Source organism: Arvicola amphibius, chromosome 5 (assembly GCF_903992535.2).
Source record: "Arvicola amphibius chromosome 5, mArvAmp1.2, whole genome shotgun sequence".
In the NCBI taxonomy this organism is placed as follows: Eukaryota; Metazoa; Chordata; class Mammalia; order Rodentia; family Cricetidae; genus Arvicola; species Arvicola amphibius.
This window is the reverse complement of record NC_052051.1, coordinates 154,890,677-154,915,771: the sequence shown is the minus strand read 5'-3', so window position 1 is coordinate 154,915,771 and position 25,095 is coordinate 154,890,677. Positions and strand designations below refer to the sequence as shown.

Genomic DNA, 25,095 nt, shown 5'->3' with positions numbered 1-25,095 from the left:
AATAAAAAGATAGCGTGAAGGTTGTTGCATGCCTCAAAGTAGGAACATGCAAAGAAAACAGTACTTACACTGCTTTCTTAGGTCTTTATACCTGCAACAGTTTGATGTCTGCCCCTTGAGATTTTTTCTGCACTTCCATAAATACATGCATCAGAGTAGCATATCCCCTGGACACAATGCTGTATACACTTTCATGTGATTTTGGGAATTTGCCATATGTCCTCTTCTTGGCATTGAGCTTTTGATCACATATAGTTTTTCTGGCTGGCCTCTTGAGTACATGGAATGTTGGGGAAGGTGGTTTGCCTAGTCCTCAGCATCTTCTTACTAGTCTGCAAGGCTCGACCACACGTAGGCTATCAAAGATGCTCTTAAGTAGAAGAAGGCTCATGTGTTCTCTGCTTGGTCTTTGAGTGGGTGTACCTCATGTGATATGATGATGTGATGTGTGGTCTTCTGAAGGGCTACTGCTTGAGTGTATGAACCTCATCCAAGAAAGAAGAGATGCATCTCAGCTAATACCATTAGAACAGAAAAGATGCCATTCCCAGGACCCATGGTTCTCATTGAGCATCCTAGCTGTCCGTCCTCTTCTCTGAGATCACTTGCGTCTCCATCTCACTAATTTACTTAACCCTGAGGTCGGTTCAGAGACGTAGGATCTATCTGCTCACATATTTCCCAGGGGATGGAATTTTAGTGACACAAGACTTTGAACTAGTTTATAGTTAGATTTTAACTATATAATTTTCTCTTTTCAGTCATTGATCAGTGAATGAGTACCTATAGAATGATAATGTGTGTGCTGTACTGAAATGAGAGCCATGAACAGAACAGTTGAAAACCTTTCTTTCTTGGCGCATGTATTAGAAGTAGAATAATAAGTGAATTGTCTGAAGTTACTGACTACAGATCATATGGAGGGAGTTAAGCAGAGAAGGAGAGCAAGGATTACAGGATAGACATGAGAGATTTTGAAATCAACTGGAATTGGTTAAAAGTCATTCTTAGAGGTGATACTGTGGCAGTGACAGAAGAACCACGAGGGAGCAAGCTGTGTGGGTTCTCAGGGAGATGAACAGGCATAGGTGACAGGCCTTCAGTGGACTTGTGTTCTGTGCTGAGGCAAGAGAAGGTTCAGTAGAGAGCAGGTAGTGGGAAGGGATGACCTAGCTGAGTGGGGTTGAGAAGCTTGGGAGGCATCGAGCAAGCCCAACTTGCTGTGATCTCATTTAGAAAGGGTCTCTCTGTTGAGTTGAGAGCAGCCCATACAAGGTCTGGTAGAAGCAGCAGGGCTGGCCAGAGGTGATGAGGATGGATGGGGCTGTACCCTGCCGTAGGCAGTAGTTTGGACAGGGAGCAGGGCTCACCTGGGAGTAAGCAGGTTGAGATTAAGCAAGAACTGCTGTGGGGTTCGCTTGGGATATGGAAAGGTTTGTCTAGGACAGAGGAAAGTTAAGAAATACCTGACACCTGTGTATATGAATTTAGGGTCCCTGGGAGATGTTTGGCTGACAGGATAGTTTGTGTGCCTTGTGTCTTTTCTCACCCTAAAATATGCTCACCTAGTGATTCTTTTTCTCTCTGGTAGGTGAAAGGCCATTCAAATGCAGCGAGTGTGGAAAAGCTTTTAACCAGAAAGGGGCACTGCAGACCCACATGATCAAGCACACAGGAGAAAAGCCACATGCCTGTGCCTTTTGTCCTGCTGCCTTTTCTCAGAAGGGGAACCTGCAGTCCCATGTGCAGAGGGTCCACTCAGAGGTGAGCATGGTGTTTGGGCTCTGCACTATCTCAGAGTGATAGATGTCTCTTGAGTTAATGACTAGCCTGAGAAAGTATGTTACAGTTTTGAAAAATACAGATTGAGCTGTGTATATTTTGCTATTTTAGCAAAAATATTTTGATGGGAACATACTGTTTTTGTTGTTCTTGACAGGTCTGGCTATGTGGCTTTGGCTGGCGTGGTACTCAGAATGTAGCTCAGGCTGACCTTGCATTCATAGCAAGCACTTCAGCTTCCTGAGTGTTGGAATTGTGTGCACCTCTGTTCCAGGCACTTTTGGGTTTATTATATGTGGAGAAATACAAAATCTTATCTCGCCCTTTTACTTTTAATGAGTATTTAAAAATGGTAATATCTTTGATAAATGTGATCTATCAACTATGATCATCTATTTAAGCAACAGACACTATCAAGTGTAAGAAGAGAAAGACAAGAAGTAAAACAGAAAGCACTGACTTTGCTGTAGACAGAGTGGGGTTGGCACTCAGCTCCGAGGCACACTTTATACGGACCTAGCTGTATGTTCTTGCCGTGCTACATGAGTCAGCTCAGATGACTGCCGTTGGCTGTTGTCTACAGGTCCTGCTTAACTGTAGAGCCCCTGGGAACATTTGCATTAAGTTTGTTTTTAGGAGCAGTGTGTCTGTTAGTTAGAGTATCTTAGTTATGGCCTATTTATAGAATATAAAGGAATATTGACTTAACACAAATGTTTACATCGTGAATCAGTTTATTGTTGGGGAATATTATTTTAAGGTGTGTGACTTGTTTATGCTGTATTTGTTTAACTCTGTGAAGCTGTGCTGATGTGCTTTTCTTAAATACCTGGTGGTCCTAATAAAGAGATGACTGGCCAATAGCGAGGCAGGAGCAAGGATAGGCGGGGCTAGCAGGAGTATAATAGAAGGAGAACCAAGGAAGAAGAGGAGTGAGAGAACAAGGAGAGGAGGACATCAGGGGTCAGCTACCCAGCCAGTCACAGAGTAAGAAGTAAAGAAAGGTATATAGAAATAGAGAAAGATAAAAGCCCAGAGGCAAAAGGTAGGTGGAAAAAAAACTGGCAGGAAACAAGCCAAGCTAAGGCTGGGCATTCATAATTAAGAATGAGCCTTCTTGTGTGATTTATTTGGGAGCTGGGTGGCAGGTCCCCCAAACTCCGAAAGAGTAGATCAACACATAGCGGTTGATTGTACAGCAAGACTACCATTTTAAAAAGAGCAGATAAGCATCTTTAAAGTTTTTCATAGAATGAATCCCTAAGTACCACTTTAGTGACTGGGGAGCTAAAACAATGTAGTAGAAATTGAATGACTGACATATAATCTCAGCACTCAGGAGGCTGAGGCAGGAAGGTTGTGCGTTTGAGGACAGTGTGGGCTAGTTAGCAAAAGTTTGTCTCAGTAATGACAATAAAAACCAAAATAAACCCAACAGAAGCCCCCTTAGTTAGAACAAAGCTAGGCCTTAGGGGATGTGCTTGCTTTACAAGCATGAAGACTTGAGTTTAGTTTCCAGAATACACATGGGGTTAAAAAAAAAAAAAAGCTGGGCGGTAGTGGCGCACGCCTTTAATTCTAGCACTCTGGAGGCAGAGGCAGGCGGATCTCTGTGAGTTCGAGGCCAGCCTGGTCTAAAAGAGCTAGTTCCAGAACAGGCTCCAAAGCAACAGAGAAACCCTGTCTCAAAAAACAAAACAAACAAAAAAAGCCAGGCATGATGGATACATGTAATCCCAGTACTGTGGAGGTAGGGACAGCTTGCTGGCCAGCCAGCCTAGCTGAATCTGCAAATTCTAGACCATTGGGAAGTTTCTTTTCCAAAACAAAGTAGAAGACTCCTGCCCTAGGTTGCCCTTTAGCTATCACATGCAGATAACACACACACACGCATACATACACATACATACACGCAGGGGGGGTGGTTAGATCTAATGGGTTAAAATAAAAAAAACACTTAAGATTCAGAATTCTGTTTTCACTAAATTATTTTTCTCTTAGGTCATGAAATAGTGATAAGGTACTGACACTGTGATTTGATCATCAGGTCATTCTTATGAGTTGCCTTTGAGTAGAGTTGATCACTGAAGAATAGTTGTGTGTTATGTAGCACATATTTCAGAAATACCTTTCTGGGACCCTAGGGTGGTCCTCTGAGACACTTGCTAAGACTCCATGTTAGGAGAACCCCTGCAGCGTGTACAGTGAGGGCATCGTGGAGCTTGTCTTATGATGGGAGACTTGAAAGGGCCTCTAAAGAGGCCCATTAAAGTATTACCCAATCCTGTGAGACGTCCAGAGCCTTAAAGGTGGTTCTTTTTTCTTTTTTCTTTTTCTTTTTCTTTTTTGAGACCGGTTCTTCCTATGCAATTTCAGGCTGATGTCAGACTCACAGAGATCCACCTGCCTCAGCCTCCCGAGTGCTGGGATTAAAGGTGTATGTCATCATAGCTGGTTTAAATTTGGTTCTTAGGAGGTGCTGCAAATAGATTAGAGGTGACTTGTGCATTTTCAATCCTGCCTCGTAACCATGACGGCAACTAATGTTAGGTTTGAATAATAGAGAATATTTCTGATACGGTCTCTAATCATAGATGTTCTTACTCATTTTAATTATTTGTAGTCTGTTTCTGGCTTAGATGTAGTTATAAAAAATAATCACGGATGGATGTTGAATTTGGTGAAAAAATTTACCGATTTTAGCCACTTTTCCATACCTGTACTATGCCCCAGAAGCTCACTATGCAGAGTGATACTCCCAGCTGTACCCAGCCTTTGCTGGGAAGCATGTTTAGCAATCTAAGAAGTTGAGGACATATGATGACATTTTGATGTTTAAACTATGATAACAGAAAAGTTTGTTTCCTCATTCCTAGCCACTTTTCATTTAGAGAAACACTGAAATTTCAATTGATATTAAACTAGTAATATTAATTAAGTAGTTGTATCATTGATTCTTAAGCTAATTTAAAACAGAATACCCTTTGCTAGAGCTGTGTATTATCTCATGCTGATGGAGTGCTAAATTTTCTTTGCTATCACTTAAATATGCTCATCTATTGACTAAAGATTTAAAAAAAAACTATTTTTTCTTTTTTTAAGGTAAAAAATGGGCCCACTTATAACTGTACAGAATGTAGCTGCATCTTTAAAAGTTTAGGTAGCTTAAATACTCACATCAGCAAGATGCATATGGGTGGACCCTCCAACTCCACAGGTTCTACAGAGACTGCACATGTTATAACGGTAAGCTTAATAATGTAATTTAAATTTAAACAACAAAAGCCTCAAATCTCATTTTAAATATGAACTTTTGAATTACCAAAAAGTATGGTTAAAGTTTTGTACATAAGGTGCTACTTGGTTTTTTTTTTAATAAAATTTATCTGTCTAACGTTCGGTGTGATGATATATAATCTTGATTTATGGCTTATCATTTAAACCTTTAAAACAAAAAATTATCAGTAATTTATGGAATTCAATTATTGCAGTCAATGCTGTTGATGACTATTAAATATTGTTTATCCACTTTGTAGGTAATGTTTCTCATTTGTAGGTAATGTTGTAGGTAATGTTTCTCATTTTCTCATGTGGCAGTAATAATTTCTTCTAGGTCTTTTGGGATACCAAATTCTGCTTCCTAGTACACGTATTTAGAAATGGAATGACTCTAAGTCATGCTCAAACATATTACCCACAAAAACACAGTCCCACACAAATGCACACATGGACACACACACTTTTTTGTGTGTTTTTTCCTAGGATTTTATAACAGCTTTAATCATAACTTCTACCATACTTTATCAGTTGATAATAAATTACAAAATCTAAGCCTAGGATGTGGTATTATTAAAGTCGACTACACAGTACAGAAGAATTTTCATGAATGCTCATGCGTGGGTACATGGTGGTAGTGTCTTTGCTCCCTTTATTCAGTGCTGGCTAGTAACTGGGTTACACACGGTGTCCCTTTGCTCTAATTTTTTCTTTCTCATAGTTCAGTAGTTATGGATGATTTCCGCAGTTTGTTTTTAGAGTGCTATAAAGCTTTATAAATAGGAATAATTGAGTAATTATGAAATCATAAAAATTCTATTTTTGGACTTACAATTTTTAATATATGAATATTTTAGTGAATCAGTAACCAACTAATAGTTTCACCATTTCCTTTGTCAGTATATAATTCTAAAGGTGGTTATTCACAATAATCTGGATAATAATTTGTGTGTGGTGTGTGTGTAAGAGAGAGAACATGCTGAGAGAGAGAGAGAGAGAGAGAGAGAGAGAGAGAGAGAGAGAGAGAGAGAGAGAGAGAGAGAGAGAGCTGCATCCATAACAGGATTGTTTGTACTGAAGTGAGGCACTTACATCCAAAAGCCACTCCTGCTGCATCTGATCTGCTCCGTTGTTCCTCTTCTCCTACCCTTCACAACTCTCGCCGTCTCTGGCTGCTTGTTTGTGTCTCAGAAGACAAAGTTACCGCAGCTTTCCATGCACAGCTAGAGTAGGCTTTCTTTGTAATGCATGTGACCAAGTGTATGTATGCATCAGAGTTCTTTGGAGGAACAGAACTTACAGAATGAATTCCATCCATCCTTCCATCCATTTATCTGTGTGTGTGTGTGTGTGTGTGTGTGTGTGTGTGTGTGTCTGTCTGTCTGTCTATCTATCCATCTATGTAATTATATGCCACCTCCAAGGGAATTTATTAGAATTGCTTACGGGCTGTGGTCCAGCTAGTTGAACAGTGATTGTCTACCAACAGAAGGGCCAAGAATGCAGTAGTTGTTCAGCCCACAAGGCCGATGTCTCAGCTGGTCTTCAGTATACCCCAGAATCTCAAAGAATAAACTCTTTTTCTTTTTCTTTTTTGGTTTTTCGAGACAGGGTTTCTCTGTGGCTTTGGAGCCTGTCCTGGAACTAGCTATTGTAGACCAGGCTGGCCTCGAACTCACAGAGATCCGCCTGCCTCTGCCTCCCGAGTGAAAGAATAAACTCTTAATGCCAATGAAGGACTGGACTTGCAAAGAGAGTGTCAAGACAGCAGGCAAAGAGAACCAGCTTCCTTCTTCCATGTCCTCATTTAGACTGTCCACAGAAGGGGTGGCCCATGTTTAAGATGGATCTTCCCAACTCAAAATATTTAATTGTGAAAAAAAAAAAAAAAAAAAAAACCCTCTTTGGGTTTCAGTACCAGATGTAATAACCAGTGGCTACCACACCAAGGAACCTGTTTGTTTTTTCTTAAGTTTTAATTTTTTTGTTTGACTAGTCATTTTCACTCCCTCCTCTACTAGAATTCTTCTTCTCAACAAGTTGCCTTTCTACCTTTATGTTTTCTTTCTGTGGATAACCAGTGAGGTTAATTTGAGGCTCTTGCCTGAGCATGGGTATGAGCTAATTTACTGAATCAAGGGCAGTTATCAATGGCTATACCACTAATAAGACAACAGTCCTTCCTTCTGTGAATTGCTAGTATTCCTCCAGGGAGGAACCTCTGAAACCCCCCCCCCCTCCAATGCAGTACGAGATGAGGAATCCAGTCTTGTGACTGTCTTGTGCAGATAACCACAGCTCCAGTGAGTTCATGAGTGGGAAGGCTATGTCAGTGTCATCTTTTGGGCTCTACATTTCCCTGTCCTCTGGCTCATATTCTTTCCATCCCCTCTTCCTTGGGAACCAGCTCTTCAATGTGGTGTTAGAGCACAGAGGACTTTAGTTTGAGGGACTAAAAGGCCATTTAAAGCTTCTTGAGTCTCATTTGATAGTTTGTTATTTTTATTTTGGTAGAGTCAGGCCCCCCCTTTTTTTTTAAAAAAAAAAAAACTATCCATCTGTCTGTCTATCTACTATCTGTCTGTCTGTCTGTCATCCATTGCCTGAAGGTAAGTTCTTTGTGGTTCTATGGAGGATGGCAATGGGTTGTTTTATTACTATTTTTATAACACTTTACGAATACTAAGTATTTGTAACTAAAAAGTAAGTACAATGACCTCCCAGTATTATTCTTACTATCAGTTGCTCTTGTTGCTAGTGAGCACCATGTGTTGCTGTGGTACACTTGCTGTAATTGATTGAGTACCTTGGATATATTACTCCTGTGTACTACCTTTAGTCATGTGCATTCTGTAGGTGTAGGTAACTATGTCCACCTCTGCAGGACTAGGCTGAGAACTTGCACTACCCCCAGCTGCCTTTGGACTTGGCATTTCTGTTCCTGAGTTCTGACAGGAATTAGGCTGTATTTTCCAGTATGTTCTTGGCTATAGTATCTCAGAAGTGTGTTAAATCTTTTGACCACATCGACTTCCCTCCCTTTCTTTGCCTCTGTCTTTCCTTAACATTGTGCTTTTTTAAAATTCACTCTTTTTTGGTGGATAATGGGAACATAATATCATCTCCCACTCCCATGAGAACTCCTAGACGGTTGTAGAGGGTTTATTGAGTGCATTCTTTTAAGAGCCAACATTGTACTTCACAGAGATCACTGAGGAATTACATCTCAGTTTTTGGAAAGCAGTAGCTTTTGATGCCATTAGAGAGGGTGTTCCCTTAATATGGTTTGTGTTTAACTTGGAAGTTGCATTTTTAATGAAAATGTTGCTGTGTTCCAGGCCACGATCTTTCAGACTTTGCCTCTGCAGCAGGTGGAAGCCCAGGTCTCATCAGTCTCTAGTCAGCAGAATTCTCAGGCAGTGACTGATGTCATTCAGCAGCTTCTGGAACTGTCTGAGCCGGGGCCAGTGGAGGCACAGCAGTCCCCACAGTCTGGGCGACAACTGAGTGTGACAGTGGGCATCAACCAGGACATCCTCCAGGTGAAGCATGCTTACCTGCTGGGCAAGGCATTTACATTTGGGTTCTCAGAGATCAGGGTTTATTACTGAGCAGTGGAGATGCAAGGAGGCTGGTTTAAAAATGTGGCTACATTGAAAATGATGGCAGTAAAACAAAATATGCCTGTGTCATCCCCAACAGGATGAGTTCTAAACATTTCGGTAATCTGTACATTTAAGAAAAATGAAAACTTTTTTTTATTCCGTAAATAAACTAACTGGACATGGGTAGGTTCTTTAAAGCTTGCCCTGTGTCCATCCCTGTTGAGAGAGGTGAAGAAGTGTTTCATTCTTCCTAAGATGCAGTTGTACTGTATAGAAGGTCCTAGGCATGTATAGTGTAGAGACACGATGTTGGCTTTGTGTAATTAGTGTGTGAATGAATGGCCCCAGCACCTCTGGGAAATGAGGAGGAAGAAAGTTGATTGTATTTGCTTAGTTCCCCCAGCTCTGGGCAGAGTGCAGCATTCACAGATGCTTCACAGAACTCCAGAAAGGCTCCTTAGGATAAGTTCGTCAGGGTGTCAGGAACTCTGGTTGTGCCTTACAGGTAGACCTGAGATAAGTTGTGACCCAAGTATGTTTAGAGACAGCTGAGCTAAGACTTCTGAATGATAATTAATGATTTTTGAGCCCATAAATTTAAGAAATATAACTACTTATATTATGTTTTGGGTGGGGTAAGATGTAGACTATTAGAAGGGGTGTTGCAGTCTCTAATAGTAAACCGTGTCTTAGAATTGTAGAGCTTTTTTTCTTAGAGAGGAGTTAGAGTTCTGTGGGTAAGACTGTGGCATCTTGGGATAGCTTTTGGTAGGCACATTTGGGCTGTCGGCTTTTCTAACCTTATAGTTTTGTTCTGTCTCAGCAAGCCTTAGAAAACAGTGGGCTGTCTTCACTTCCAGTTGCAGCACCTCCCAGCGACTGCAGCCATGCTCAGACGTCCACAGTGTCTCCTCAGAGTCCACAAGCCTCTAGCGTTTCTGCTGAGCAAGCCGATTCCATGGATGCAGAGCAGGAAAAGGGACAGGAAAGTCCTGAGAAGATGGATAAGAAAGAGAAGAAGATTATGAAGAAGAAATCACCGTTTCTACCTGGTAATTTGCTGTATACTTTTCCTTTCCGATACTGTGACGGTGTTATCCTTGTGTTAGTGAATGTGTCTCCCATTTTCTGAAGTGGCGTCTTCACAGCATGTTCTGAATCCTCACTGTAGTTGACTGGTGTTGCAAAGTAAAAGGTGACACCACGGCATGTCTTGTGTTCTTGATTCAGAAGGCTACTCCTAGGCCTAGTTACAGGGCTGGATTTCAGTGTGTCTGTTGTAGCTAAAAGTATTTTCTGTCCCCCTGGTTCTCCTGGACTGGCTTTTCTCTGCCCGCCTGTTCCCAAAGCCACTTATAAAATAACTACTATGAGCCGGGCGGTGGTGGCGCACGCCTTTAACTCCAGCACTTGGGAGGCAGAGGCAGGTGGACCCCTGTGAGTTCGAGGCCAGCCTGGTCTACAAGAACTAGTTCCAGGACAGGCTTCAAAGCTACAGAGAAATCCTGTCCCCAAAAACCACTCTGAGGCTTAATATCAATTATATACTCTTTGGCCTATTAGCTCTTAGGCTTCTTATTAACAAGCTCTTATATCTTAAATTAACCAATTTCTATTATTATATATTTTACCACGAGGCTCATGGTTTGTTACCTCACATCTTGCTTCTTGGGCAGCTACATGGTGTATTCCTGACCCTGCATTCAGTTTAGTTTTCCTACCTAGCTCTATTCTGCCCTGCCATAGGCCAAAGCAGCTTCTTTATTAACCAATGGTCATAAAATCTTCACAGTATAGAGAGGGGAGTCCAGATCACTCTGCTTTGTTGTTGTTTCATCTGGGTGCTTCTAGCACCTCTACATCCATTGCTCCTTCAGTTCTGGCTCTGGCTGCCCTTTGCCTGTGACTCCCTTGTCCCACAGCCTCCTGGAAGACTGCTCATTCTTCCTGGATGTACCACTCAACAGTTTCCAGATCTTCCACCTGACCTGCCAGCCCGTCTTATTCCATGCCACCTTTTCCCACTGTTCCAGGTCTTCCTGCCCTGGCCCACCCTGTCCTCGGGCTTCCTTGCACTGCTGTACATATGACATCCCTTACTTTACAGTTGGATGCCTGCTGTCCCAGCCCTGCTTTTAGGGGCTTTTCTGCACTGAGAATGTCTTTCTCTTTACCCTTCCAGTCCCTGTAAAACTGTCTCTCAAGACTGTCTTCAGTGTGGTGCCTGCATGGAGGCTCTTGATTGAACTCTTTCTGATCCCATCTTGTACAGCGTACCCTGGATGGTACAATGCCTGCTGGCGATTGTTGGGAAGGTCTCCTGCTGCACTGCATCCCTCCAGCCCTGAGTGTGCTTTTCTCACTTGACTCCTCTGGGTTGCCTGTTGCTTTTTCACTGCAGCAGGTATTCCCAGACCTCTTTATATGACTGTAGGTCTTGGGCAACATGGCCATCTCTGTGGGCATATCTTTCCTATAAAGAAAATACTTTCTCATCAGTGACATGTGAATGTGGAACCCTGGCTCCTCATTCAACCCAACATTGCAACACCATTCTTTTGTTCCCTTTGAGCTGGTCACTTGCTCCCTGTGACAAATAGGATGGTGAAATGAAGCATCTGAGTTTCATGGTCTATTAAAAAAAAAAAAAGGAAAGGATAAAACATTTTTGTGTGTATATGCTTCTTATGAACAGATACAAATTCAGAGCCCATGGTGTGAAACCTTGGAGTTATCATGGCTCTTGTCTAGTTGTTGTGCTAAATTAGAGACAGTCTCGGATCTTCCTGCAGACCGCTGACTGAGGCATAGTCTGGGTGGGTTCGTGCACAGTGCTGACTGAGGTTCTGAGAGAAGCAGCTCAATCCAGGAAGGGGTTGTTTTGTGTCTGATCATGTTGGGGAAAGAGAGGCAGCTGGTGCCATTGCATCTTCCCGTCAGGAGGCAGAGATACATGCTGGTGCTCAGCTCCCCTTCTTTCCTCATTCAGCCTGGGACCCCAGTCTGTGCAGCTTTACCACCCACATTCCCCACATTCAAGGTGGGTCATTCCTTCTCAGTTAGCTGTCTCTAGAGACAGTCACACGTATAGGTGGGATTCTATAACCAGTTAACTTAATGATGAGAACTAACTTAAATAGTATCCTTTATACCAATGAACATGGTTTTCTACCTATTGATGTCTTAGATTCTAAAGATCTTGTAAATTTTCTGTTGGACTTCCTCTTTTATCTTACTTTTTTGGGGGGCATGAATTGTCTTTAAATTGCTTTTCCTATTTTTTGTTGGTATATGGAAAAGTGATTGAGTTTTTTTTTATTGATTGTGAATCCAGAAACTTTTAATAACTCTTTATTGTGGCAGTTTGTTTCTAGATGATTTTGTGTTTTCTATGTAGACAATTTTTAGATTATTTATTTGTTTATTTAGTGTGTGTGTGTGTGTGTGTGTGTGTGTGTAGGTCTGAGGAATTACTAGCTGAAGTTCCTCCTTTCTCCATGTGGGTTCCAGGGATTGACCCAGGGCAGACCTGGTAGTAAGTGCCTTTATCCACTGAACCATCTTACTGACCCTTTGTAAACTTTTGATTATGTATCTGTGTGTCTGTGTGTGTGTGGGGGGGGTTATGTGCATGTTAGTACAAGTGCCAAGGGAGGCTAGAGGTATCCTGTCTCATTGAAATGGAAGAACAGGTGTTGTGAGCCATTGATGTGGGTCCTGGGGCCTCTGTAGGAGCAGTGTGTAGTTAACTGCTGAACCATCTCTCCAGCTCCCACGTAAACATCTTTTGTTTTTTCCCTTGAGATAGGGTTTTTTTCTGTGTAGCCTTGACTGCCCTGGATCTCACTCTGTAGACCAGGCTGGCCTAGAACTCATAGAGATATGCTTGCCTCTGCTTCCCAAGTGCTGGATTAAAGGCATGTACCACCACCTCCTGGCCCCATGTAGGCATTTTTATCATGCAAAAGCAGTGGCAGTTTTGCAGTTCTTTTTTGTTTGTTATCCATGTATAGCCACGGATGGTCTGGAACTTATTGTTTAGCCCAGACTGCCCTCTAACTTGCTTCTGACTCTTAAATGCTAGGACTGCAGGCATTTACCACTGTATTTGAGCTAATTCTTTTTGTTCTTTTGTTTGTTTTTGCTGTTGTTCCTGTTTTGAGACAGGGTCTCTACATATAGGTTGCTTTTAGGTGAAGGTAAGTACTGGGATTGCAGGTGTGCTCTATCATCTCTGACTAGTGTGTCTGTTCTTACTGTCCTAAGAGCTGGGATTGCAGGTGTGCTCTATCATCTCTGACTAGTGCTTCTGTTCTTACTGTCCTAAGAGCTGGGATTGCAGGTGTGCTCTTTCATCTCTGACTAGTGCTTCTGTTCTTACTATCCTAAGAGCTGGGATTGCAGGTGTGCTCTATCATCTCTGACTAGTGCGTCTGTTCTTACTATATGGATTTGTCCTCACATGGAGTTGTACAGATGTCCTGACAGAAGTTTGCTACCTTCTCAGTTTGAAGGGAATGATTTTAAAGCTTTATGATCGAGTCAGATTTAGGAAATGCTCTTCTGTGCTTGTTTTGCCAAATATGTTCATTGTAATTGTATTGAGTGTTACCAGCGCCCTTCCTTTTTCTTCATTGTAACCATGTTGAGTGTTACCAGCGCCCTTCCTTTTCCTTCATTGTAATAGTATTGAGTGTTACCAGTGCCCTTCCTTTTTCTTGTGATAGTATTGTATTATGCTTACTACAGAGTGTGGTATATTGTAATCGGTTTATTAATGTGAAACAAGTAATGTTCTCTATGCTCTTGCTCTGAAGGCAAAGAAACAGGGACTGATGGAGCCAGATATGCTAAGCACTGAACTCCCTTGCCTCACCCAAGCCTCTTATTTATTTATTTTTTTAAAAAATAATTTGGCTGGCCTTGTTATCTGTTGGTTAAAAAGAACTGTATTGCCCCTACTTTTAAATCAGCTTTTTATGTCATTCTATTGTGGGATACTTATTCACACTGAAATAGATTAAAGAATTGTGATTGATATTTACAAAGGGCTAGTTTTGACACTTAGATATATTCTGTCGTTTTGTGCTTGCTCACATAAAAGTGAAACTTTTCACTTTATTTAATTTCATTTTTATATAACATTTATATAACATTTCCCAGTGTTATGTTTTTTATATCACAACTGCCTTAAAATTCCAGTAGAGCAATTGAGGTATTAGGATTGTTCTGCCATGTTTCTTCATGCAGAACAGAATCAGTGAGCAAGAAACTCCTTCGTTTGTTGGATGCTCCATTTAGTAGAAATTATCCACAGTTTATAGATGATTCCAAATGAATACTTGGCAGTAAGCCTGAAACAGTGTCCAGAATCCCAGCATTCTTGACCTGAGGGAGACACAGGGGCATTAGTCCTTACGCCCTGTTTCCCTGGAAGCAGAGCTGGGAGTAAGTTTTTGAAACTCTATCATGGATTGCTGACATATTTCACAACATTATGAGTTCTCTGTAGGGCATCTTTACAATATGTCATCATCCTTGCTGAGGGTGCTTTGCATAGCTGAGGCTGTGTCTCTGCATAGCTTGGTAAGCCACCTTTGCTTGTGTCCTCCAGGCAGAGGTTTATTGTAAAGGTGCCAGGAAGCACTCAGGGTATGTATGTGTGAGCAGATCTCCCGGGTCCATCTGTGGCTCTCCAGAGTTTCTACCAACTGTGAGGAGATGGCCTTTGGACATGAGCATTCAACTTCTCTTTGGATGACCCTAATCAGGCCCATGGCATTCTCTGCTGCTCAGTGAACCACCAGAAGTGATGGAGGGAACACAGAATAATGTCTTTGTAGTATGTGTTCCTCCAGCGCTAGTCACACACAGCTCTACCCAGCCTGCAGTACCTGTTCCTCCAGCGCTAGTCACACACAGCTCTACCCAGCCTGCAGTACCTGTTCCTCCAGCGCTAGTCACACACAGCTCTACCCAGCCTGCAGTACCTGTTCCTCCAGCGCTAGTCACACACAGCTCTACACTGAACCAAGGACTGAGCATCTGTTGCCATCAGGATACCTGTGTCCTATCTGGCCTTGCTGCTGGTTGAGAAGAAGGAGCTCCTGGCTCTTCTTCAGCCTTTGTACATGTGACTGATGAGGTGGTAGAGATGGAACTTCCTACCATAGGTAAATGTGCTGGAGAGTTTTAGTCAACTTGACACAAGCTAAAGTCATCGGAGAAGAAGGAACCTCAGTTAAAAGAATGCCTCCAGGACTGGAGAGATGGCTCAGCCATTAAAGGCTAGGCTCACAACCAAAAATATACGAAAATGCCTTCCAAAGATCCAGCTGTAGACAAGTCTGTGGGAAGTTTCTTAATTAGTGATTGATGGGGGAAGGCCCAGCCCATTGTGGGTGGTGCCATCCCTGGGCAGCTGTCCCGGCCTCTGGGTTCTAGAAGAAAATAGACTGAGCAAGCTGTGAGGAACAAGCCAGCTAACAGCACTCCTCCATGTCCTCTGCTTCAGCTTCTGCTTCCAGGTTCCTGCCCTGTGTGAGTTCCTGCTCTGACTTCCTTCAGGGATGAATAGCGCTGTGGAAGTGTGAGCCAAATAAACCCTTCCCTCCCCCAGCTACCGTGGTCATGGTGTTCCAAAGCAGCAATAGAGACCCTGACTAAAACAGTCGGTGTCTGGTGTTGAAGGAGCACATTAGCTCCATTTCTAAGAATACTTTTCTTTCTTTAACTATTTTAAAAGTTTAAAGTATGTGTGTATCTGTGTATGAGTATGTGCACGTGGGAGCAGGTGCCAGTGGAAGCCTGAAGAGAGTGTCTGAGCCCCTGGAGTTCCAGGCATTTTTGTGAGCTGCCTGACAGGACTGCGGGGAGCTGAGCGCTGGAAAAGCAGTGTGTTCAGAGCCTGTCTGAGCCCCACTGAACAAGTCTTTGTGAATTGTGCCTGAGACTTGCCAAGAGTTCCTGGAGCAATCCCAGGAGATTTTAGAAGAGCCATCTTGTGTAGTCTGCCTGCTCGGGCTTTCCTAGGTTACCTGGCATATTTGGTAGCCTGGTTGGGAAGACTGCAGAGACGCCATCTTCATCTTGTGCCAGCATCAGCTTTCTAACAGAATTGAAATCTTAGTGCCTCCGACTTGTCTCGTACACGTCTCGCTGTCTGTAACTAGCACCCTGCTGTCTCACTGAGATGGACAGGGAACCACCACCTGCCTTACACAAAGACTCTAGTAGTTTGTCTTCAGGTGAGGGTGCACTCCTGGGTTTCCTGACAGTGGATAAATCTGGAAACCAGGCAGTGTCTCTGCTGAGGCTGATCTCAGAATGCTGTTGATGCTCATGGGATATGTTGAGGTTCAACTCTGAAGATTTCCATATCTAGCAAGAGTTAATTTTTAAATTAAATTTTTGATTTTCAATTTTATATATGTGTATTTGTATGAATATATGTTGTATGTGGGGGTACCTGTAGAGGCCAGAAGAGGGCAACTCCCCTGGAGCTAGAATTACAGGTGGTTACGAGCTGCCTGGTGGGGATGCTGGGAATCGAGCTCAGGTCCTTTGCAAGAGAAGGAAGCTCTCTTAACCACTGAGCTATCTCTCCAGCTCTTCTAACAAGAGTGTCTGCATATTTGCTGTTAAGAAGCTGACTATGATACTACCAAAGCCTTGGTTGTAGCCTTTGAAGTACCATCCATTGGATCATCCTCTGGAAACTCTGCCCCATAAGGTACTGCACACACATGTAGTAGGCTCACTGTTACAATTCAGCTGCCACTAATCATGAAGTCTGTTACTGGGACCTGTTGGACTGAGATCTCAGCAAGCAGTAGCAGGCAGCAATATCTAAAGCATAAGTAGGCCAATTTCAACACTGATATCAGCTATTTCTTTCTTTTTTTTTTTTTGGTTTTTCGAGACAGGGTTTCTCTGCAGCTTTTTTAGAGCCTGTCCTGGACCTAGCTCTTGTAGACCAGGCTGGCCTCGAACTCACAGAGATCCGCCTGCCTCTGCCTCCCGAGTGCTGGGATTAAAGGCGTGCGCCACCACCGCCCGGCTCAGCTATTATATTCCACAAACATGGCTTCATCTTCAGCATCATTTGAAAGGTGAATTGTTCTCATTGGTTTTTCATGGCAGCCAATGTGCTTATATCGCCAGTGGCTTTTTGCCGATAAAGCTGCTTTGAAATACGAAGATTCCCAGTCAAGAACTGCCTCATGTTAAGAGCAGGCTCATCATCAGTTAGTCACTGCAACGTCAGGACCCCTTTTGTTTCAGCAGCTCCAAGTGCGTCTTAAACACTCTTGATATCCAGGCACATCAGTGAATCCAGCTGAATGTTGGTGACTGTCCTGCACTTGTGAGCCTGAAACATCTGGCCAGGAAGGCGACATCTTTCTGGTGAGTGCTGGCACACCCAACACACTGGAGTACTTCATTCAAAGGCTGTCAGTAGAGTCCAATTATATTCTCAGGCAAACCGTCACATGCGTCTTCCATAGGACCTCTGTTGTTTTTAATGTGTTATCTGTCTGTACCTGAGCACATGCTTGCCAGCTGTCTGGAAGAATCCCTCGATGCTCGGTGTAGGTCCAGCATTTTCTCTGTGGCAGTGAATCTTGATTGTCAGCTTAGTTGGATCTGGAGTTGGACCTCTCCGGGTGTGTCTTTGAGAGTGTTTCCAGTGAGGATTACCTAGAGGTGAGGCCCATTGCGTGCGGGTGGCACCATCCCATAGGCCAGGGGGAATAAAAGCAGGAAAGGGAGAAAGCCCTTATTTGCACAGGCCACCTCGATGTGAGCCATCCATGCTGCTCTGCCTTCCCCGCCATGGTGGACTGATACTGCTGAACCTCCAGGGTAAATAAATGGTTTGTGTTAGGCATTTTGTGTAGTGCTGAGAAGGCTAACTCGTCGTCTTCTTTCTTTCTTTCTTTCTTTCTTTCTTTCTTTCTTTCTTTCTTTCTTTCTTTCTTTCTTTTCTTTGCTTTTCTCCCTTTTGTTTTTTGAGACAAGAGTTTCTCTGTGTTATGACCCTGTCCTGGAACTTGCTTAGTAGACCGGGTTGGCCTTGAACTCACAGAGATCCCTCAGCCTCTGCCTCCCAAGTGCTGGGATTAAAGACGCGTACCACCACTCCATACTGTTTTAATTTGTGATGGAAGTTTCCTCATTATAAAAAGTGTGCTTCTGACACCACAGAAAAGCTCAGGCTCCTTCCCTGTCCCTCTATGGTCTCACCCATCTTGCACTACCAGGGGCTGACCAACAGGGAGGGCCCACCTTGTCATTTTGTCTCCATTTTTGCTTTCTTCTATGGTTGCTGCTAATATTGGAGTCGGCGTTGTCTGGACCATGTTTCCATGTGCTGACGAGTGAGGAAAACAGAAGGTACAGCTGGAAGAGAGGCACTTGGTTGTTGGAGACGTTCTTCTTCAGCACACACCAGGACCATCCTAGCCCTTCACAGCTTTACTGCACAGCCTTGCTCCCCTGGAGACAGTGGTCACTTCAAGGGCTTTCTTGATTCCTTTGGAGCTTGGTGTAGTATTTAACATGGGAAGTTGGGAAAACAGGAGAACAAACTTCTTTGAGGTAGCTGTACTCAGACTCTAGGGCGACAGGGGGCTTCATCTGAACCTTAGGTCCCATGGATCCTGGTCTATTAGTTAACACTTAACATGTCAACTTTCTTATTTACAAATGGGGTGCATGATGTAACAGACAGAAGAGAAATGGGTGAAAAAGTCTGTGTTACACGTGTGGCATGATGCCAAACACAGGGATAACAGCACTTAGTACGTGTGTTTAGTTATTGTCTATAAAGGAGGATTGGTCATGTCACACCTCAGAAGATGCAAATGACGTATAAAGGTGGAAAAGCCGTTCTCTTCCTTTCATGAACAAAGGTTCAATTATGTCTTTTGCTTTTCAGGTTGCCACCAGATAAAAATTTCTTGTTTTTTTATTTTTTCAAAATGCCTGAATAGAATTTAGTGTTGTGGCTGTTTCTCTATTTCTATGACTGGCCACTGTCCACCAGATGGACGTGGTTGTTTGTCCTGCACTCATACAGCATCGCAGCAGGGTTTGTAGTTCTCATCCCACTCATGCCGATTCATCCTCAGCTTACAGTTCTGGAGGCAGCAGAGCTTTCACAGAAAAATTCCATCAACTATTTTGTTAATGTTATTCATTTTTATTTTTTTGTGTGAATATTCTTAAAAGGATTCAGTTTGAAATAATTCCTGTCTTAACAAAGGTTTAGAGCACCAAGGATTCTCCTATACCGTTCATCCAAGTTCTCCAGGGCTACAATCTCTCGCTGTAAATACTCTGATGCACATTTCTAAAAGTAAAAGATGTCTTTCTGTGTAACAGTTGCTGAACATCAGGAAATTACATTTGACTAATGATGTTGCCCAATTTGCACAGCATATTCAGAGTTCACGCTGGTCAGTAAGGTGCATGGCACAAGAGAAGAACACGTACATTCTGTTGTTGCTTCTGCTTCCAAGACAGGGTCTTGTTACAGGGGAAGGAGCCGCTTGTTTGTCCCGGCTGCCTGGCTAGCTTAGCCTTGAAATAACCACATAGAAACTGTATTAATTAAATCACTGCTTGGTCCATTAGCTCTAGCTTCTTATTGGTTAACTCTTACATCTTAATTTAACCCATTTCTATTAATCTGTATATTACCACGAGGTCGTGGCAAAGTTCCAGCATGTCTATCTCTGGTGGCGGATCCATGGCATCTCCCTGACTCCGCCTTCAACCTCCCAGCATTCAGTTCCATCTTCCCTGCCTACCTAAGTTCCACCCTATCAACAGCCAGTTTCTTTATTCATTAATGGTAATTACAGCACACAGAGGGGATTCCCACATCAGGGTCTCCTGTAAACTTTGTAGCTTTGAACTCTGTAGCTGAACCTGACCCCAAACATCGGATCCTCCTCATCTCCACCTCCCTAGTGTCGAGATTACAGCCGTGTACCACCACAGTTGGCTATTTTGTACATAACTTTGAAATTTTGATGTATTTACAATTTATTTTTACTAGGTTGAATGGATTTATTTGGAATGCCCATTTCTTAACTGTGTTGTAAAGAGATTGTTACTGAATTTTGGGACTGACAGGCCAAAATGGTACCTTACTATATTTTGAATTTCTATTTTCTCTTAATGAACAAGGGTGAGAGCATCACTCTGTGGGTTAAGAAGCACCTGCATTTTTATGTTGGATTAAGTTTTGCTTTATTCTTGTATTTTTGTATTTTTATTCTTAATTCTTGTACTTTAAAAACTATAGTATTTTCATATCTTTTTGTGGCACACATTCTTCAGCCTTTTTTATCTGCATGGGAGAAATGTTTTGTGTATATGACGCTATGTTTTTCAACAAAATCTGCATTTTGGGCTTTGTGACATTTATACTTCAACAACGTGACAGAAATATGGCTTTCTCTTTAAAAATTTTAGATTCTTATTTATTTGTGTGTATTAGTGGTGCCTGTGTGCTTGTGGGGGTCAGAGAATTAGAGGACTTGGCTCTTTTCCACTGTGTGAGTCCTGGGGGTTGAATTTGAGGTTGTTTGGCTTAGCCACAGGTACTTTTTCCTAGTGAGCCTTCTCCCTGGCTCAGAGCTGCCTCCTTTGCCTAGTGCTCTCATATCCCTGCAATCCACTCTTCCGTCCCAACACTTGTAAGCTGGTTGTTTTTACTTGTGGAGTTACAGTGCCACCTTTATCCACCCTCCACGCAGGTCTAGCTGGGTGTTTTGCAGACTGTTCTAATCTCCTGCTTGGCTATTTCATTCTATATTGATAATGTATCTTGGCTTTAGACTTGTTTGTAAAACAAGTTTAGATGTTGAGTTTTCGAAAATTAACTTTCATCTTGAAGAATGTGATCACTCCCCTAAATGTGTGAATATATTGAGGAAAGCGCTCTCAGGTAGGAAAGCTTACCTCACTAATGCAGAATTGGAAATCTGGATTCACTTTTTCTTTTTTCCAAACATATACATACTATATTTGAGACAGCCTCTGCACTGTCAGTTTGCAATCCCTGTTAGAATCTATTGTTTTATATTATGTCCTCTTATATAATATTTAAGTACATATTTTTCATTTCTAGAAACTCAGTCTGATGTCTAGGGTGACTTCCCAGGTCTAACAGTAAGTGCTGTAGTTCTGTTACTACTCTCCCTTCCTTACTCGCTCTCCCATTTTCTTCTCTATCAGAATTATTCTTGCTGAGAATATTATTAGAGAAAATATCTTTATTCCTTTGGCATAAATGGAAATTTTTCTGTATTTTATGACCATAAAGAGGAGGTGAGAGATTTTCTTTTTTCCTGTACAGACAGATTGAAACTAATTTGAGTTGAAATTTCATTTACCTGACTAAAGTGTATTCTTTATGTCAATTATCTTGTTACTGCTATGGATGCTTTGTTTGATTTCACAGGTAAATCTGATTGAAAATACTAAAAAAAAAAAAAAAAAAAAGAGATCTAGAGAGATGGTTCAGTGGGTTAAAATGTGTATTGCTCTTTCAGAGGACCCAAGTTCAGTTCCCAACACCCACATTATGCCTGTATTGCAGCTGCATGAGACCTGACAAACTCTTAAGGCCTCTGGGCACTGAACTTTCATGTACATCTTCCTGCCTCTACAAACACACACACACACACACACACACACACACACACACACACACACACACACAATTAGAATAAAATATTTTCAAAAAGAAAATGCTAGAAGTAAAAATGATTGTGTTTTAGTTCAAGTTCTTGATCTTAATAAATCATTTATTTCCATACATTGTCATTTTTTCCTCCTAGCTTTGGTGTATAAATTCCCCAGGTTTACACATGCTGTGTGTGTTTTTGCCTTAACTATTAGTTCCCTATTTTTGCATTAGAGCTTGCTATTTCCAATTTATTTGTTTTTATATGAGTTTATGTTTGTGGTCTAAGATGGATGCTAAATAAATATCAAGCATCTTTCTGTAATTGGAGGTTTCTCTCCTGTCTGCCAGTTCCTGAATAACTACTTTGAGGCATAATAGTAGTTAGAAACTATTTGGCCTATTAGCTCAGGCTTATTAATAGCTAGCTCTTACAACTTAAATTAAGCCATTTCTATTATTTTATATTTTACCATAAGGCTCGTGGCTTGTTACCTCACATCTTGCTTTTCTGGTAGCTGCTGGCGTCTCCCAGACTCTGCCTTCTGTCTCCCTGTTTCTCTGTTTGGATTTCCTGCCTAGCTATATTCTGCCCTGCCATAGGCCAAAATATCTTATTTATTAACCAGTGGTAATAAACATATTCACAGCCTACAGAGGGCCGTCCCAAATCATCTTCTGTTCTTGTCCTTCAAGTTGATCATGGAGTTATTTTTAAATGAATATTTATTAGTTGAGGGTTTCATACAATGTGCTCATCCCCTTCCCTAACTACCCCAAACTGCCTCTCCCATTTTCTACCCAGCAGATTTTGTGTCTTTTTTTCTTTAAATATTATTTAAAGAAAATTGTCTTCCCCTCTCCCAGCAGCTAACAGTTGCTAGTAGCTCCATGGCCAGTGGGTAGGATTTCCTGCCTAGCTTCCGTTCCCACATCAGGGTTTAGTCTGCTTTGGGCTCGTCTGTGTTTCGTGCAGGCTGTTGCAGCTGCTGGCGTCTATGCACAGCTCTGCTGTGTCAGAGTACAGGGTTCCTTACTGTAGCCCACCACCTCTTACCCTCCTTCCTACCCTTTTCCTCAATGGTCCTCGAGTCTGCAGGGGTGCAGTTCCATGTAGGGATGAGCATTCTTTGGCTTCTTGCTCTGCAGTATCATGGAGTCATGGGAGCACACCTGCTTTCCTTGTATCCAGATGGAACTCCGTGCTGTGAGCTTTGATTTACATAACATGCTACTGTGTGTTCAGTTAGCCACCTTAAGTGGGGCGTTGCGAATTGCTTCCTCATGGAATTTTAGGGCTTTCTTTAAGATGATTATCCTTGATAATGTCCATAATGCAGGACTTTCATTTTTCTTTGATGGATTGTGGGTCTTTGACAGAATGCTCATAGCTTTCCATTGACGCAGTGAGCTGCCTCAGCAGCCTTCTCCTGGAAGGATGGGACACTGTAGGGCCTCGACTGGACTATTTCCTTTGCCTTGTCACTGCAGGCTCCATTCGTGAGGAGAACGGGGTACGGTGGCATGTGTGTCCCTACTGCACAAAGGAGTTCCGGAAGCCCAGTGACCTTGTGCGCCACATCCGCATCCACACCCACGAGAAGCCCTTCAAGTGTCCACAGTGTTTCCGGGCCTTTGCCGTGAAGAGCACACTGACTGCTCACATCAAAACTCACACTGGCGTCAAGGCCTTCAAGTGCCAGTACTGCATGAAGAGCTTTTCCACCTCAGGGAGCCTCAAGGTGCACATCCGTCTCCACACAGGTGTGCACATGCTGGTTGGGCTCAGGAAGTGCAGTGGTGGAGCTCTCCAAGGTCTTTCTTCCCTCCTGTCTTCCCATTGCTTTTGTTGATTTGTGAGTTTGGTCCTCATGGAAACAAGGATATGGTGGGAGAGTGATTAGAAAAATAGTATTTATAAATGAACACATTTACAATGGGTGAAAGATTCATATGGGAGACCAGACTTTAGCTTTAGACACATCAAACCTTTCTAAGAAACAGACATGTATTCTACAATCTCAGGAGACCTGCAGGCCTTAACCGGGGCTCCATATGTTTGTAAGCAGCCATGTTATTGAGATAAAAATTCATGAAGTATACAGTTCTAATTGAAGCATTTTTATTGTCTCCTACTCCAAGTTCCATATTCCCTGGCACTCATTCCCAGGGCTCCTGTGCTGGGAGGATGGAGGAGCCTGGGGAAACGAAGATTGGCTTTCTTTGTTAAATGCTCATTCAGGAATCTTCATTTCCATTTACTAGTACATTTAGGATAGGAAATTGCTTTTGTAGAGGGGATGTCTTGCCTTATCATTACTACCTAAAGACAGTTACCTTTCTCTGCTTTCTTACAAGAGAGCAGTTGTTGTCGTAACACGGTGTGTGTCCTCTCAGCTGCCTCCCATGAGGAGTGTTGGAGAGACGGGGCTCTCTGGTGCAGTTTGGACTTCTTCAGGATGACTTGTCATCTGAGTGTGCACGTTTTACAGCTCAAGGATCTGTCCTTAAGATAGCATATGTCTTTTCTTACATAAAAAGCTACTGTATGGTCTAATATCTATAATAGTACTAATTAAAAGCAAGAAGTAAATAACTGATTCATAAAACACATGAAACCCTGAATGTGGAACAGCACGTAGTCAAGTCTGAAGTGTTTTGTGTGAACATTTTTTGTTGTTATTGACATGCAATTCCTTGAAATAATCCTAAAATGTTCTTTTGTTTTATTAGGAGTTAGACCTTTTGCTTGTCCTCACTGTGATAAAAAATTCCGAACCTCAGGCCATAGGAAGACTCATATAGCTTCTCACTTTAAACACACGGAACTGCGGAAGATGAGGCACCAGCGCAAGCCTGCGAAGGTTCGGGTGGGCAAGACCAATGTTCCTGTCCCCGATATCCCTTTGCAAGAACCAATTCTCATAACGGACTTGGGTAAGATGGATCGTGGAGTGCTATGGCTGATCAGATGCTCTTCCTTTGGGGCCTTGTGCGGGATGTGTATAAACTACGGTATGTGCAGGAAAACAGGCATAGTATTGATGACGTCTTCACTAGAAATTGCTTTGTTGGGCTAGTATGTTCCACAGTCAAGATTAAAATCTTAAAATACGGTTTTTGTTTTAGATAAATAGTATGAAAGGAAAAGTAGTCTTCTGTGAATTCTAATTAAAGAGGTACTTCTGCCTTTAAGGACCCATGAAGGTGAAGAGGGATTTTTAATGTAAAAGACCCAGTGCAAATTGTTACTTGTATCTTTGGATTTCCATGTAGTATGTAGATTCCTCTTCTGGCTGTTCAGTCTTTATTATGTTGGAAAGAAAAAGAAGCTTGACCTGTTCTAAGTTTGTTTATTGTCACTGGTAGTATAATTAAGACATGATATGACTTTATTAGCCAGCCACACACTCCCTTGTCTGGGAAGGGCCTTCTTTCTCACAGAAGGCACCAGGCAGCTCTCCAGGCCTCTTTCTCTCCTTTCCCTTTTTATCAGTTTCTTCCATGTACGCAACAGTCACAGCTCATTACCTTCTTTCATTTCCTCCAGTTCCTCCTGAGCCCCTTTCCCTCCCAACCAGCCCTCTTGTACTTCTGTGTCTTTATTCTCTGCAGCTATTGTGCGGGAAGTCACTGTTGTTCATCTCTGTGTCAGAATTGTAGCGCCCATGCCGTCCCCAGAAGCCGTGTTTCACAGCAGCTCTTCCCATCTTCCAGATCTTGTTTCCCCAT

General features: G+C 42.4%; 1 protein-coding gene across 4 annotated transcripts in view; it reads left to right on the top strand.

The window, feature by feature from the left end:
• The window catches only part of Znf236 (zinc finger protein 236), a 99,876-nt gene that overhangs the window by 19,090 nt on the left and 55,691 nt on the right, over nt 1–25,095 (top strand). For all 4 annotated transcript variants that reach the window (XR_005285438.1, XM_038330484.1, XM_038330483.1 and 1 more), the window contains exons 6-11: nt 1,592–1,764; nt 4,885–5,028; nt 8,397–8,600; nt 9,487–9,715; nt 22,855–23,127; nt 24,097–24,300. Coding sequence is in view for 3 of the 4 variants with exons in the window: in XM_038330484.1 (XP_038186412.1) it covers nt 1,592–1,764; nt 4,885–5,028; nt 8,397–8,600; nt 9,487–9,715; nt 22,855–23,127; nt 24,097–24,300 (1,227 nt within the window). In the remaining variant the exon portion in view is untranslated. The remainder of the gene's footprint in view (nt 1–1,591; nt 1,765–4,884; nt 5,029–8,396; nt 8,601–9,486; nt 9,716–22,854; nt 23,128–24,096; nt 24,301–25,095) is intronic.